The sequence below is a fragment of the Chiloscyllium punctatum genome, chromosome 48 (assembly GCF_047496795.1).
Source record: "Chiloscyllium punctatum isolate Juve2018m chromosome 48, sChiPun1.3, whole genome shotgun sequence".
Lineage (NCBI taxonomy): Eukaryota > Metazoa > Chordata > Chondrichthyes > Orectolobiformes > Hemiscylliidae > Chiloscyllium > Chiloscyllium punctatum.
In genome coordinates this window covers 57,571,030-57,586,398 of record NC_092786.1, presented here as the reverse complement: position 1 = coordinate 57,586,398, position 15,369 = coordinate 57,571,030, and the positions used below count along the sequence as shown (strand labels likewise).

The window sequence follows — 15,369 nt, the reverse complement described above, 5'->3', positions numbered from 1 at the left end:
TGGCCAATACACCCATCCTTCTGAAATCCTGCCTTCTACAGGAAATGGAGTCACTTCAGTTTCTAATATCCAATTGGACAGTTAGCTGTTCACTATTAGCCAAACTGCCTCCTCCTCCTCCATTTTCATCACTTCTTGATAAAAAGTTTCAAGAAAACAGCAAAAAAAACCTATTTTAAAGTTGCTGTGATTTTTCTTTGGGTTTGTGCACAGCAGGGTCCTGGGAGGTGCCAGAGCCAATTCTACATGGTCCTTTCAGGTCATCAGAAGAATTTGCCAATCGAGAAAGCTTTTAATTAAGAATTAAATCTTAAGTAAGGAGCATTTGGCTCCCAACTGCTGTATTCTTTGTTTAGTAGACAAATAGGAGGCTGGAAGAACACAGCAAGCCAGGCAGCATCAGGAGGTGGAGAAGTCAACATTTTATGTATAACCTTTCTTTCTCTGTTTGTATTGTATTCTTTTGGGTTGATGGTGTTCGAAAAGATGACTGATTTGCTGCACACTAGCGGTGGGTGAAAGGTTAGATTCTGTTTCTGTTGTTTGTCACTCAGTAGGTTCAGTAAGAACTCACAGATTCCCATCTTTCAAGCTGCTCGCAACCTCTTTGTTAACTTTCACCTGCAAAGAAAGACTGGGCAGAGTTTTCTAAATGACAATTGCTTATTGTAAGTGTATCAGAACAACTCAAAAATTGATTACGTTTCTCTATTTCCTGATCTTTAGAATAAAATCTTTTGAGAAATGTGTTGCCAGTTTTTGTTTTTGGAGAGACACACAGAATGGTGGAAAATGTATTTTTTTACCCTTCACTTTTTCTTTCAGTAAAGACCCTCAGGTAAACTCTGCTCCCTCTCCATAACAACAACTTACTGAATTTATATTTAGAGTCATTACAGAAACAGACCCTTCAGTCAAACTCATCCATGTTGACCAGATATCTAACCTAACATTTGCCAGCACTTGGCCCATATCCCTCTAAACTCTTCCTTATCTTCTGAAATATAGTAGGATGCCCTGAGGGGCTTCATAATAGTGTATTAAGAGCCAACGTTTGACTTTGAGCCACTTAAAGAGATCGTAGGCCATGTGAGCAAATTGTTAAGTCATGGAGGTGCTTTGTAGAAAATGCCCAGAAGACGTGCAAAGCTACATTCCCCCACAATGTTTGTTTTCTGCTGCACAGACCTTGATACTCATTTGTCAGCACATCAAATTCACTCGTGGGATATGGGCACTGCTGGCTGGGCCAGTATTTATTGCCCATCCCTAGTTGCCCCTTGAGAAGGTGGGGGTGAGCTGCCTTCTTGAACCGCTGCAGTCCATGTGCTGTAGGTTGACCCACAATGTCCCTGAGGGAAGGAATTCCAGGATTTTGACCCAATGTGTACAGAAAGTTGAAACAGCTATGTAACCACACAGTTCAGAGTGAATGCTCTGGGTGAAAGGTGTGGCAGCAGACAGGGCTGGGTGGGAATAAGGTCAATAGTGGAGTAAAGGGAAGAGAAGCACAATACAGCCGAGTTCAGGAAGCACAGCGATCTCGGAGCATTGTGGAGCTGGAGGATTTTACAGTGAGAAAAAGGACCAAAGCTATGGAGGAACTTGAAACAGGGATGAGCTTATAAAAGCTGGGAGCAGATATAAGACCATTCTCCTTCCCTCATTTATCTCCTCATAAAGTAACTTAGCTCCAAGGAGGTGTCTGATTAGGATTCACAGGATTGTTTCAAAACTTGAAGCCACTCTCACTCGCAATCATTTATATTCATACAGTCACACACTCACACTTTCACTTACACAGTCTCTTATACACTCCCATGCACACTCACACTCTCACACATTCTCACACACACACTCTCACACAAATACACACACACACAGATATGCACACTCACTCTCAATCTCACACACACACAAGTACACACAATGAGTTGAACATTGGTGTCTAGTCCACATCAGTCCTCAGGATAGCGGCACTCTGGTTTGTAAATGCACACACCTGTACTCTAACACACACACACACACACACACTGCTCAGAATGGAGGTTACATTATGAACATGGGTCAATATTGTGAGCTTCATGACTTTATATGCACCCATCAACCTGCACAGATGCAGATATACACAAAGAAATACACGGACACAGATATACGCAGACACACTCTTAACACCTTCAAAGATGAGGTTCTCACTTACCAATCTTATTTCCAGTCAGCTCAACTTTCCACCTGCATCAGTTAAAGTCTCTCCTCTTGAACAATTTCAGACAGTTTCCGTGTCTAGACGGCTGTGAGGATACAGTATGGACTTCACAGGCAGCTGCACTTTCACATTTCTGCAAAATTAATTATGACTTCTATTTCTTTTAAAATATTTTTATAATTGCTTTTCTCTCTTTATCTCTTTTTCTATTGTCTTCATTGTGATGGGAGGAATTTAATTATCCACCTTTATTTATATGTTTATCAATTCTGCTCCCCTGTTAAAACACTTTAACTCCAGGTTTAGTTGGAAATAGTTTGATGTCCTGCCAGATCTGTTTGGAGGTTGTGTGTGAAGTTGTCTCCCTGCTTCCGTGCAGTCTGCTCAGAGGGAGGGAAATGAAATGAAGAAAAGAGCATTTTGTAACCAGCACCAGCCTTTAGTTAGGTTATAAAGAAAAACACTTCTCTGAAATGGTCTCCTAGGGCCATTGGTTGCCAACACCCTGGCTGGTTTTCCAGAAACATACAGCTGAGGACATGATGACACAGTGCTCTCCCTGGCCACTGCAGTAGGTTTTCTGCTCACTCTGGCCTGCATGTGTTCCAGGTTCAACAATGCTTTAATAGTGAGATTTTAAATCCTTCCAGATCCCTGACCCACCACCTCCTGCTAGCCTTCTGCAGCTTGACCACCCCCTTGAGATCTCTGCACTCTCCAACACTGAGGTTTTGTGCTGGCCACTACTCGGGTCCAGACCCTCTCCTATTCTCCATGTACACCTCTCCTCCTCTAGAAACCTCCCTGTATACCTCTCCTCCCCTCTGGAACTCTCTCTGTAAGCCTCTCCCTTCTCCTCCGCTCTGGAACTCTCTCTGTAAGCCTCTCCCTTCTCCTCCCCTCTGGAACTCTCTCTGTAAGCCTCTCCCTTCTCCTCTGCTCTGGAACTCTCTCTGTACACCTCTCCCTTCTCCTCCCCTCTGGAACTCTCTCTGTAAGCCTCTCCCTTCTCCTCCGCTCTGGAACTCTCTCTGTACGCCTCTCCACATTCTTGGAATTTTCCTGGTATGTCACTCCACTACTTGGGAAATTCTCCTGTACCCTTCTGCAGCCCTCTGGATCATGCCTGTATGTCGCTCCACTTCTCAATTTCTCTCTCCACTTTGAAGAAGCTCCTTTATATCTGAAAACCTACTCCGTGTTCAATTACATGAACTGCTGTCATGAAGCCATTAGGATGTTTTATATTAGTCACAGAACCTCTGACGTTGTAACTGAAGGAGAGAATAAACAACTATTACTGAATAATGTGCTCTGAAGAAAATTGACAAACTTCCAGCTGTCCTAAGTTGGGATCAAATGAGTGTCGGTAGGTCATTGGTTCAATAGTGGTGCTATCCCTCTCTTTTATTTGTTCTGAGTGTGTTTGTCGTCCCTAACTGCCCCCTGAACTGAGTGGCTTGCTCGGCATTTCGGCGGGTAGTTCAGAGTCAACTATAGTTCTGAGAGTGTGGAGTGACATGGAGATCAGACTGGGTAAGGATGGCAGATCTCGTGTCTTGAAGGATTTTCATGAACTGAACATAACAAACACAGAGAATTGCTGGAGAAACACAGCAGGTCTGGCAGCATCTGCAGAGAGAGAGAAACAGAGCTAACGTTTCAAATCAGATATGATTCCACTTCAGAAGACTCTGAGTGTTAACTCTGTTTCTCTCCACAGACATTGCCAGAGCTGCTGAGTTTCTCCATCATTCTCTGTGTCTGTGACACATTTCCAGCACCTGCAGGATTTTGCTTACAATGAACTGGATACATTTTTTTACAACAATCAAGATTAATTATCAAAATGGGGAAGAAACCAGAAACCCTTTCTATAAAATCCTGCCATCATCTGAATGAGATATTGCAGTCAGAGCATTTGATAAATACACGTTTAATAAAAGTACCATAAACATAGAAAATTTGCCTGGAACATTGAACTTTTCAGCTGAGCTTAACATGAACTTGCACAGCCAAGCCTGCACTTCCTTCAGAGTAACATCACAGTAACCCAAATGGGAAACTTCTTTCCAAATACTAACAGTAATGACAGAACAGACTGTGATGGATTTATTCTGGGGTTTGAAGAGACTTGTGTTTGTTTTCATGCAGCACTCAGTGCAGGGGATAAAGAAATCTCTGGGCTATCTAATTTTACATTCAGTGCCAGCATCGAATATTTCCGATCAGGTAGAGCACAGGACAACCTCCTCTTCTTACACCTTGCATCTTAAACACAAATCTCAAGAGAGACACTCTCCGATTTCACACATAGGCCAGGCTTGTGGGCTCTCTAGTTGAGTCTGCAGCCACTGCTCACTTTGGGGCAGTCTGCTCAATCAGCTTGTTCCCCTGAAAACTGGGATTGTATCTGTTTCTGAATTCATCTCAATTAGGAGCTATGAAACAGAGAGAGAGGGGGAGAGAGGTAAAGAGAGAGAGAGATAGAAAGGGAGAGAGGGGGAGACAGAGGGAGAGAGAGTTATAGAGGGATAGAGAAAGAGGGAGAGAGAGAGAGACAATGGAGCAGAAAGAGAATGCAGATAGGACACTTCACCTCATTAATCAGATCTGACTTTGGAATAAGGAGCCGCAGGTGAAAAAGTCCAGTTTAATTGTACTGGAGAAAGGAGAGAGGTCTTTTTTAATTACAGCGACAGATTGTCTCCATGCTTGAGAATGTTTCATTGTTCAGATTATAATCTATGGTCATGTCTCTTATCCTTGTGTTAATGCTGTGACTTAATAGACCATGACAGCCACATACTCAATGATTACTGAGGTGAGAATTCGCACTGGAAGCACAGTCACATCTCACAGGGAGTAACAGCTGCTTAGGATTTCACCGGTCTCACTGACCAGGACAATGATACCTTTTGTCTTAACCCGGTTGAGGTTCAAACACTGGAACATACTCCCAGCTCCTCTGCGCTTGCTAATAGCTGTCCCTTCTGCACACAATTTGAATTATCACAATCTTTGCTGAGAATGACATGTTGCACTAACCTGATCCATGATATGGAGGAACCGGTGTTGGACTGGGGTGTACAAAGTTAAAAATCACACTACACCAGGTTAGTCCAACAGGCTTATTTGGAAGCATAAAACCTTAAGTTATCTCAAGAATGTGACTTAAAAGAAGTTCTGGAATTTATATATTAATGAACCAAAACCTGCAAACCATTCTAAAAGTTGAAAGACTTAACAGCAATCTAGGTTTGTTCAATATATCATTTCAGTTGCATGACACTGTATTCTTATGCTATAAAGTCTGTGTCTTGTGGTCCTGTTCCCAGCTACCTGATGAAGAAGCAGCGCTCTGAAAACTAGTTCTTTCAATTAAATCTGTTGATCTATATCCTGGTGTTGCGAGATTTTTTATCTGATCCATAATGAATACCACTCTGTCCTGAGATGTGCAGTTTCTGAGCATTCAGTATGTCAGAGATACTATGTGATACCACAGAAATTTTCGGGAGTGCAATGCAGGTTTTAATTTGGCTAAAGTCAAAGGTTTACACAAAACAAAATCAGAGCATGCTGGCACTTTTGTGATACACAGGGTGACAACAATCAATGGAAAGAGAGAGTAATTACCTGCAGAATAAGCAGTGGGCAGCTTTTCAATAATCAGAGTTAGTCAGCCATCCAGATGTGGCTGATTGAATTTCCATCATGCCACTGTCCAAACCCGGGAATGCCCCTAGCCTTTGATCTGTTAAAGACAGCCTGAACGGCTGAAACTTTGATAAAGGGGTGTATGGAGTGAGAAGACAGTGGGCCACAGGCACATCCCCTCAGCCTTGTGGAGTTGTTGCTGAACAGGAGCTTCAAACACAAAGGACCTTTCAGTGTGTTTCACTCTTGAGGGGTCCATGAACATACCTGGGAGTGTGTAATGATAGGGACCTGACTGCGGGACAAGGCTGAGCAGATTATATGCATGAGGTAAACTCTGAGTTAGCATTCGTGCGTAGAAACATCCTGTAGTGTGTGAGAGGAAACCAAGGGGGACAACACCTGAAGCACATGATAGATCAGGTTGTAGCAATGCAGGAAGACTGAACAGCTCGGTCAAGCCGGCACTGCTATTCAACAAGGTCATGGCTGTTCTTCTACCTCCATGCCACTTTCCTACCCATCACCAAATATCCTTTGATGGCTTTAACATCCAAACACCAATTGATTTCTTCTTGGACATACTGAATGACTGAGCCTCCTGAGGTAGAGAATTCCAAAGATTCACTGCTCTCTGGGTTTAGAAACTCCACCACATCTTAATCCTCATGTTTAGCCGTTATTCCGAGACCAAGCCTGTGATTCTGGAACTCACACCAGCAAAGGGAAACTTCCTTCCTGCTTCTACCCTGTTGAGCACTGGTAAGAATTTTATGCATTTCTGTAAGATCACCTCTCATTCTTCTAAACTCTAGAGAACACAGGCCCAGTCTTTTCAATCCTTCCTCATAGAACAATCCCGTTAATCCAGGAACCACTGCACTCCCTTGATGGCAAGAATATCTGTCCCTAGGGAAGATGGCCCAAACAGTGCACAGTCCTCCCGGTGTGGTCTCATCGAGGTTCTGTACAGCTGTAACCCTTACCCCAGTACTCACATCGTCTTGTGATGTCTGACCAACCGAGCATTTGCTTGGTGAATTGCTTACTGCAACTAGGCACTGGCTTTCAGTGACTCAGGAGCAATGACACCCAGGTGCTTTCAGACCTCAATACTTCTCAAACTCTCACCGTTTTCAGAAATACTCTCTTTGTTCTACCAAAGTAGGTAGCTTCACTTTTTTCCACTCTACTCTTAAGATGGAGGAAGGAGCCTCTCTGCTGTTATCTCTGTTTGGACTGAAACACAAGCAAGCACAAATGTCCTTCCTGATCTGCCATAGCCATCTGACCTCTACCACGGAGGCACAGATTCTAGAGGCAGCCCCCTGAGACACATTTTAGTAAAGACTCCATTCTGAAAACACAGCTGGTTGCTGAGCTCAGAACACTCCCTGTGACACAGTGAGATATGGGAGAGGAGGCAGACAATGTCAAACAGCAATTAAATTACTCTAGGGGAAACAAAAATCTAAGCTCAGGCAGTGGCAATTTCCAATGTGGAAGGCATCATAGGATGTAACAGAGAGACTGAAACCAAGGAATGAGGTGGTCAGCTGACATAATATTTGGAGAAAAATGTCATTTTGTACAATCCTGTAGAGAATCCATAATAGAGGCTTAAATGACACCAATAGTTGTTATATGTGACTCATTTACAAATCATTTCACTTACTATTACCATTGCTACATCCATACAAATATTCAGTAGAAGGAATAGCACAGACCTGCGTGTATTGTACTGTATTATTTGGCAGCACCTTACAATTTGCTGTGCAGCTGTTTTTAATGATTATTAGCACCATGACTCCAGCCCGTCTTCATTGTACATTAGTCAGAATGACACATGATCTCTCACCTAAACTTTACTTTTGAAACTCGAAAATAAAATAGGATTTAAAAAAATTCAAGTACATAAAGGTTCTGTGCTGCCCTGCAGCAACACCCAGGCAAAGGTTAAAGGATGCTGGTCCAACACTGCAGCACCACATTGGCATCTTCTGCCTTCTCACTATTTGTGCCATTAAATACAGCTTTTCCAATTTTTAAGAAAACTCACAGAAATGGAACTTGCAGAACCACTTTCAGAAGACACATGGCTGTGTTATTAATGAGAGAGGTGTCATTCTTAAATATTAGGAGCACCACTTATTTGAGAATACGGTATGTATCTATAGCAACCGCTAGGCCTCAGCCCATGTGGAGCAATCCTGACACTGTTATGCCTTATTCTGGCTGCAGTCAGCAGTTAGGATTGTTGTCCTGTCAAAATGGTTGCATAAACAAGAATACTGAAAGAAAGATTCTTCCTTATATATACGTATATATATATATGTGTATAGAGAGAGAGAGAAAGAGAGAGCAAGTGACTTCTTACAAATCTCTCTTTTTCCTGAATTGCTTTTGTGCCTTTCAGTCCCTGTAATCTCTTTATTTTCTTGCATTTTTTAGAAGTTTTTCTTATGGAGTCGGTGTTGGTTTCTCATCTCCTTGAGACGCGTTCATTGCCACGGTCTCGTACCCCATGTGACTGACAGGTTTGGCAGCACTGTGCCCGCACTGTTTGAAGGTAGCACCGGCCCAGCAGCTTAAGAGTCTGGCAGAAGGCAAACGTCAACCGATCCCGTTCACAGATGTAACCTAAAGGAAAGGAAAAGCATGAACACATATACATCAGTTAGTGTGAAGCCGCCAGTCCCAGCTCTTCTCCTCTCACTCTCCTTCCTCTGCTTTGTAATTCTATTACCAGTCAGTAGCCCACCCAGGGGGCTGTTGTGCTTCATGAGACTAAGGTAATTAGCCCTAATCCATAAGGGACCAAATCTCCCTCTGGCAAATGACTGAAACAAGTGATTGAGGTGGATCATAAGAGATGGAGGCAAGCCTCCATGAGCTAACACAGTCAGTACAGTGATGGAACCTGTAGTAAGATGTGACCCACACTCTTGAAAATGAACAACAACAGGCCTTCTTGAACATAACTGTGTACAGACAATGATAAACAAGGACATAACTTGGACACAGGGTCAAGTTCCACGTGATCTGGTGTCACACAACATAGCTCCTTTCACAGGTGCTTAGTATTTATAGAGTAAAGGTATAATTCCATCTATCCATGAGTCCACACTGCAGCAGTCTAGCCAACTGAGCTAACCAACCCCTATTGTGAAAACCACATGAAGAGTTCTGATAACTTGCATAAGGAGAAACTAACTCCTCAGGCATGAGAGTCGGTGAACCAGAGGACAGAGAGATACAGAAAGTGGCGAGGGAGTTGGAAGGAAGATGAGGAGCAGCTTTTTGTTTACATTCTGAGTTGTGGTGTGGAATGTGATGTCCAAGATTCAATAGAAACTTTTTTTAAAAAGTTGGATGAGTACTTGGAGGGGAGAAAATTGAAGGGCTTTGGGAACCGAGCAGAGAGTGGAGCTATGGTTTGCTTTCATAAAGAGGGTGGCATTGGTGTGATGGGCAGAATGGCCTCTTTTGGGAATACAAGATTCTATAATAACTCATTATTACCCCAGAGAAGGGAAAAAAAACCTCATATTTGTTCTTTCATGATGTCTTAAAGGGCTTCATGGCCAATGTAATATTTGTGAAGTTAGTCATTGTTTGTAATGTTGGAAATACAGCAATTTGCACAGCATGCCCCCACAAAACAACTTGATGTTGGCCTGACATCTGTTTTCATTGCTAAGGGATAAATATTGGTGAGGAAACCAGAAACCAGCATTAGCCTGCGAAGCCTGAAAGAGTTGGTTTCTGTAATGTCTCTGTTCTGGTAAAATCTCCTTGTCACAGACACCAGTGATTCATTTAAATATACAGCTAACCAATCTTACTTTTGAAACATATCCACCCCATCTAAAGTCACATCAAAAGATGACATGGAAATCTTTGAAATGCTCGTGGGCACCACCTGCTTGTTCCTCCTTGATCTCTATTCTGTTTTTTTTTGCCTTTGGTGCACCTCTGTTTCGAACTGGGGGGTGTCAAATAAATAAACATTGTCAGTTGGTAGTAAGTGCTGACTCTAAGTTATGATTCTGTAACAATGCAATTGGAATTCTTTCGTTGATTTAAAGCTTTCTGCAGAAATGAACTAAGTTGACACACTTGTGTTTCAACGGCTGGAGAGTGTTTTAATCTCTGAAGAATTTTCACCGACTATCACACTTCCTGGCTTTTTCATCTTTCTCCTATTTATTTAACAGATGGCACTAGAAGAGGAGGGTTATTTTCATTCGATGATAACAACAGCCAATTTATCCACTACCTCCTTCTTAAATGGAACTGGATTTTTTGGGGCACAATTTATAAATACATCAAGGAGTCTTAATGGGCAGACAGTCCCTTAGCAATCTCTTTGAAAAAATACTAAGTCTGTTCGGCTACTCTTAATCCCCTCAGGGTCACCTGATAGTCTTCTCTTGTTCCTTTTGTAAAACAAAGGGCAAAAGCAACAATTTAGGTAGAACTGTTATCACATAAAACATCACAAAGGATTAGGGAATGAGTTTCAAGAATGACAAAATCAGTTTCAAGGATTAAGGAGAGAGTTTCAGGGAGTAGGTGGAATTTCCTCAGGACGATACTCTGGATCTAAGCTATCCTCAGGAACTTCCTTCCATCACAAGGTCAGAATTAGGGATATTTGCCGATGACGGCAGAAGGTTCAGCATCATTCGGCACTCCTCAGATACTGAAGCATATTCTGCAACACCTGGACATGATTCATACTTGGTCTTATCAGTAAAATGACATAGCTATGTCACTCAAATGTCAGACAAATATCCAATAAGAGAAAGTTTAATGACCATCCCTTGACATTTAATTGTCAGAATCAACATCTTTGAGATCACCGTGAACCAGAAATATCACTGGACTGGCCAAATACATTGTGGTTACTGATGACTCAGAGGCTGGGAAATCTGAGGGAACTAACTATTTCCTGTTTCCTTGTCCACAAGAGATATGTCAAGAAGTTTGATGGAATAATCCCCAATCGTCTGAATGAGTGCAACTCCAACAACACTCAAGAAGCTCAAACCATCCTTTACTTCTTCCCTCCTCACTACCCAAGGCCCTAGGCACACCTTCACACAATCTAGTCTACTGCATTCACTGCTCACAGTGCGGTCTCCTTGACACTGAGGACACGAAACATAGATTGGGTAAATGCTTCACAGCCCATCTACTTTTTTCCACGAAGGAGACCCTGAGATTCATTTGCTTGTCAGTTCAACACCCCAGGTAAAAACAATGACTGCAGATGCTGAAAATCAAATACTGGATTAGTGGTGCTGGAAGAGCACAGCAGTTCAGGCAGCATCCAACGAGCAGCGAAATCAACGTTTCGGGCAAAAGCCCTTCATTCCTGATGAAGGGCTTTTGCCCGAAACGTTGATTTCGCTGCTCGTTGGATGCTGCCTGAACTGCTGTGCTCTTCCAGCACCACTAATCCAGTAGTTCAACATCCCAGCCTGTTTCCTGGCCAGCATCTCTTGTCTCAGGCTTGCTGCAGTGCTCCAGCAAAGCTCAGCATGAGAATAGCATGCCATTTTCCACTTGGGAACCCTGCTGCCTTCTGGACTCAATATTGAGTCCAACAATTTTTGGACTTGTGACCAAGTTCTTACCCCAACCCCCACATAACAGGTCCTGTCATCACATGGTCTTCAACCATTGTCAGCTACTAATAGTCTCCAGCAGCTGCTATCCATTCTCCCTGGCTGACCTTTACCCACTGTTTTGTCTATCCAGCTGATTTTCTCTCTCTTCGGGTTCTATCTACACCTATCATTTACTGTCACCCATTTCTCCACCCCATCTTCTGCATAAACATCAACTTTTCTCTGAGCTGCCAACAGTTCTGGAGTTGGTTTGCTGGACCCGAAATGTTGTCTCTGATTTCTCTTCACAGATGCTGCCAGACCGATGGAGTTTTCCATCAATTTCTGTTTTTGTTTTTGTACCATCCAGACAAAGCAGCCTGCTTGATTGACACCCCATCCACCGCTTTCAATATTCACTCCCTCTACCACCAAAGCATAGTGGCAGCATGTGTGTACTGTATGTAAGATGCACTATAACAGCTCACCAAGACTCCTTCCTCAGCATAATCCAAACCAACAACCTCTACCAGCTAGAGGGATATTCCTCTCCAAGCCACTCACCATCCTGACTTGAAAGTATATATCACCGTTCCTTCATTGTCACTGAGTCTAAACCCAGGCACCCCCTCCCTAACAGCAATGTAGGTGCACCTCCACTGCCCCCACTTGTGGGTAACAAATACCATCAAAGCCCTCATGAACAAATAATTTTAAATAATTCCCAAAAAGAGTTAGAAGAGGTCAAAATGAGAAACTTGGAGGAAATAATCTTGTGCAGACAGACAGGATTGATGAAGTTCTCTGTTACCCCCCTCAAACACTTCAATCTTCTTTCCTCTCTTGACTCATGCTGGGCTGGGGCCTTACCCATTCCCCTCTGACCTGCCCATTATCCTATTGTCTCGGTTGTGTCTAGACTGTCCATAATAGTGGACTCGTCCAAAGGATGGGGGAGGCTGGCTTCATTTCCATTTCTATCTCTCATCCACAGAAAGACACGTTGATAACACAACACATTGGGTGCAGCTAGTTATTTTGATGTGCAAACTCCACACAGACTGACACCTGAGGGTGGAATCAAACCTGGGTCCCTGCTGCGATGAGGCAGCGGTGCTAACCATCACGCTGCACTTAATTGTCTAGTCCTGTTAGAATCTTGTAGGTTATTCTTAAGATGCTTTTTAAGAAGTTGGGGTCTACAATGAGAGAGTGTTGTTTTAAAACCAATGTTTGAAAGGGCGGCTATGTGTTTTGAAAGCAGGCAGCCTGAGCCCCATTGTATGCATCGTGTAAACAACTGTGTGAACACGCACTGGATTGGAAGGTTAATCAGGAATAATTATTCCTGATTGAGGGTTTTTGCCCGAAACGTCGATTTCGAAGCTCCTTGGATGCTGCCTGAACTGCTGTGCTCTTCCAGCACCACTAATCCAGAATCTGGTTTCCAGCATCTGCAGTCATTGTTTTTACCTCGTTATTTTGATGGCAAATGAAGAACATAAAGACATAAAGAACAGCACAAATGGACCATTCAGCCCTTCAATACTGCTCCATCATTTTAACAAAAGAAGGCTGAAGTTCTAACTCAACTCCAATTTCCCAAAAAAACCCAACTATGTTAGTAAAACCAAGAACTGCGGTTCTTGCAAATCTGAAACAAAAGTAGAAAATGCTGGATAAAATCAGCAGATCTGACAGCTTCTGCGGAGAGAGAAATTGAATTAAAGTTTAGGGTCCTGTGATCCTTCATCAGAACAACAGTAGCATGATGTGTCACACAATATGTTATTTGCTTTAATATGCAATGATTTAAACGATGAAAATGTCCAATGACTGAACATCCACAGCTCTCTGGCGAAGAGAATTCCAGAATTTCACAATCTTCTGCATGAAAATATTTATCCTGATCCCAAAGCTATTGAGACTGGAATCCTTGGTAAAAACTGAAAGAACTGCAGATGCTCTAAAACAGAAACAAAGAAACAGAAATTACTGGAAAAGCTCAGCCGGTCTGGTAGTATCAGTGGAGAGAAATCAAGAGTTAACATCTCAGGACCATTTTGGGAGTTCTGAGTAAGGGTTACTGGACCCGAAATGTTAACTTTGATTTCTCTCTATAGATGCTACCAGACCTCCTGAGCTTTTCCAGCAATTTCTGATTTTGTTTCTGCAATCCTTGGCTCCTGACCCTACAATGATTATATCACAAGCTGACAAAGCAATTGGGACCTCACAATACTTATGTCTGAATATGGATTCGCATTTACTCATAAATTTGGGAAGTATTTGCTGCTGCACAGTGTATAAATCCACTGTAGGTTTGATTTCTTTCCCTCTTGTGGAACACACACTGTAGAAGATGTAATCAAACTGGATTTATTTCTGCAGATGTTCCTTTAGACTCACAAAGTTGAACTAAACTTTTGTTTTGCCTGTGTCTAAGGAACTGGTAGCAGCATCTTTTGTCGATAAGTATCACAAGAATTTTCCAGAAGTAAGAGCTGATAGCAGCATAGTGAGTACAAAAACAGAAATTGCTGGAAAAGCTCAGCAGGTCTGGCAACATCTTTGGAGAGAAATCAGTTAACATTTTGGATCTGGTGACCAAGTGCAATAAGTTATCTGGGATATTAGTGAACAGCAGAGAGAGTTAAATCAATCTGCAAGATTTGGAGATTCCCAACTCACAGCTGGTTGGTTTATACATTAAGAACGCTGGGTGTAAGTTTGTTCACTGAGCCGGAAGGTTCATTTTCAGACGTTTTGTCACCATACTAGGTAACAAAACTCACTAAGAACGCTGCACAGTATTAATGGCCAGTTACATTCCCATCAGGGATTGGCTCCGCAATGCAGCTCATCCAGCCTCTAACCAGAGGAAGGAATCTTCATTCCAAAAACTTCCACAACAGTTTAGTTCAACTCTCTAAGTATAAAGGGATATCTGTGGAAACAGTGCAGATAGAGACCATTTGGCCCATCATGTCTCTACCAACTGTCTGAAGAGCATCCCACCCACACCCCACATTTGCCATGGTCAATCCACCTAACCTGCACATCTGTGGACTGTGGAAGGAAACCCACGCAGACACGGTGAGAATGTGCAAACTCCACACAGACTGTCACCTGAGGGTGGAATCAAACCTGGGTCCCTGCTGCGATGAGGCAGCGGTGCTAACCATCATGCTGCAATTAATTGTCTAGTCCTGTTAGAATCTTGTAGGTTATTTTTAAGATGCTTTTTAAGAAGTTGGGGTCTACAATGAGAGAGTGTTGTTTTAAAACCAATGTTTGAAAGGGCGGCTATGTGTTTTGAAAGCAGGCAGCCTGAGCCCCATTGTATGCATCGTGTAAACAACTGTGTGAACACGCATTGGATTGGAAGGTTAATCAGGAATAATCAGAGAGCTATGGGTTTAGGCTTGCGCTCCACAAGATCCAAAGGTGTTGGGCCTTAGCCCAGCTTAATATATGAGGTATCAGGAGATTGGATGGATCTATATGCATTGTCCAACAAGGACCCTTTTAGCACTATTACCTCAAGACGAGTTTTGGAGCTGAATTGTGTAGAGAAAGTCTAATGACATGATGTCTCACTCCAACAAATTCCATCCCCGTATCTTCTTTATTTTAGGGGAATTGTGGCATTATGTTGTTCAGAACAGCTGGCAAATAGGTTTGGAGGTGAATCATTTCCACTGACATGTCCAGGGGTCTGCAGATTCCCTTTAAAAGATTGGCAGTGGAAAACAAGAAGGTGTTAATGAGCCAAATGTGACAAGAGGCCAAATTGCTGCAGAAGGGATGAAGGTGAGAGGAAATAAATCCTTCAGATCATGAGAAGTGAGACAATGAGGAATGCTTTAATGTGTTGCAATCCTGGCA

General features: G+C 42.7%; 1 protein-coding gene across 1 annotated transcript in view; it reads right to left on the bottom strand.

Moving 5' to 3' along the window:
- Positions 1–4,126: 4,126 nt before the first annotated feature.
- Positions 4,127–15,369, bottom strand: part of adamts7 (a disintegrin-like and metallopeptidase (reprolysin type) with thrombospondin type 1 motif, 7) — a 197,422-nt gene continuing 186,179 nt past the window's right edge. Inside the window, exon 24 of the mRNA XM_072565316.1 lies at positions 4,127–8,506. Coding sequence (XP_072421417.1) covers positions 8,349–8,506 — 158 coding nt within the window. The 3' untranslated portion in view covers positions 4,127–8,348. The remainder of the gene's footprint in view (positions 8,507–15,369) is intronic.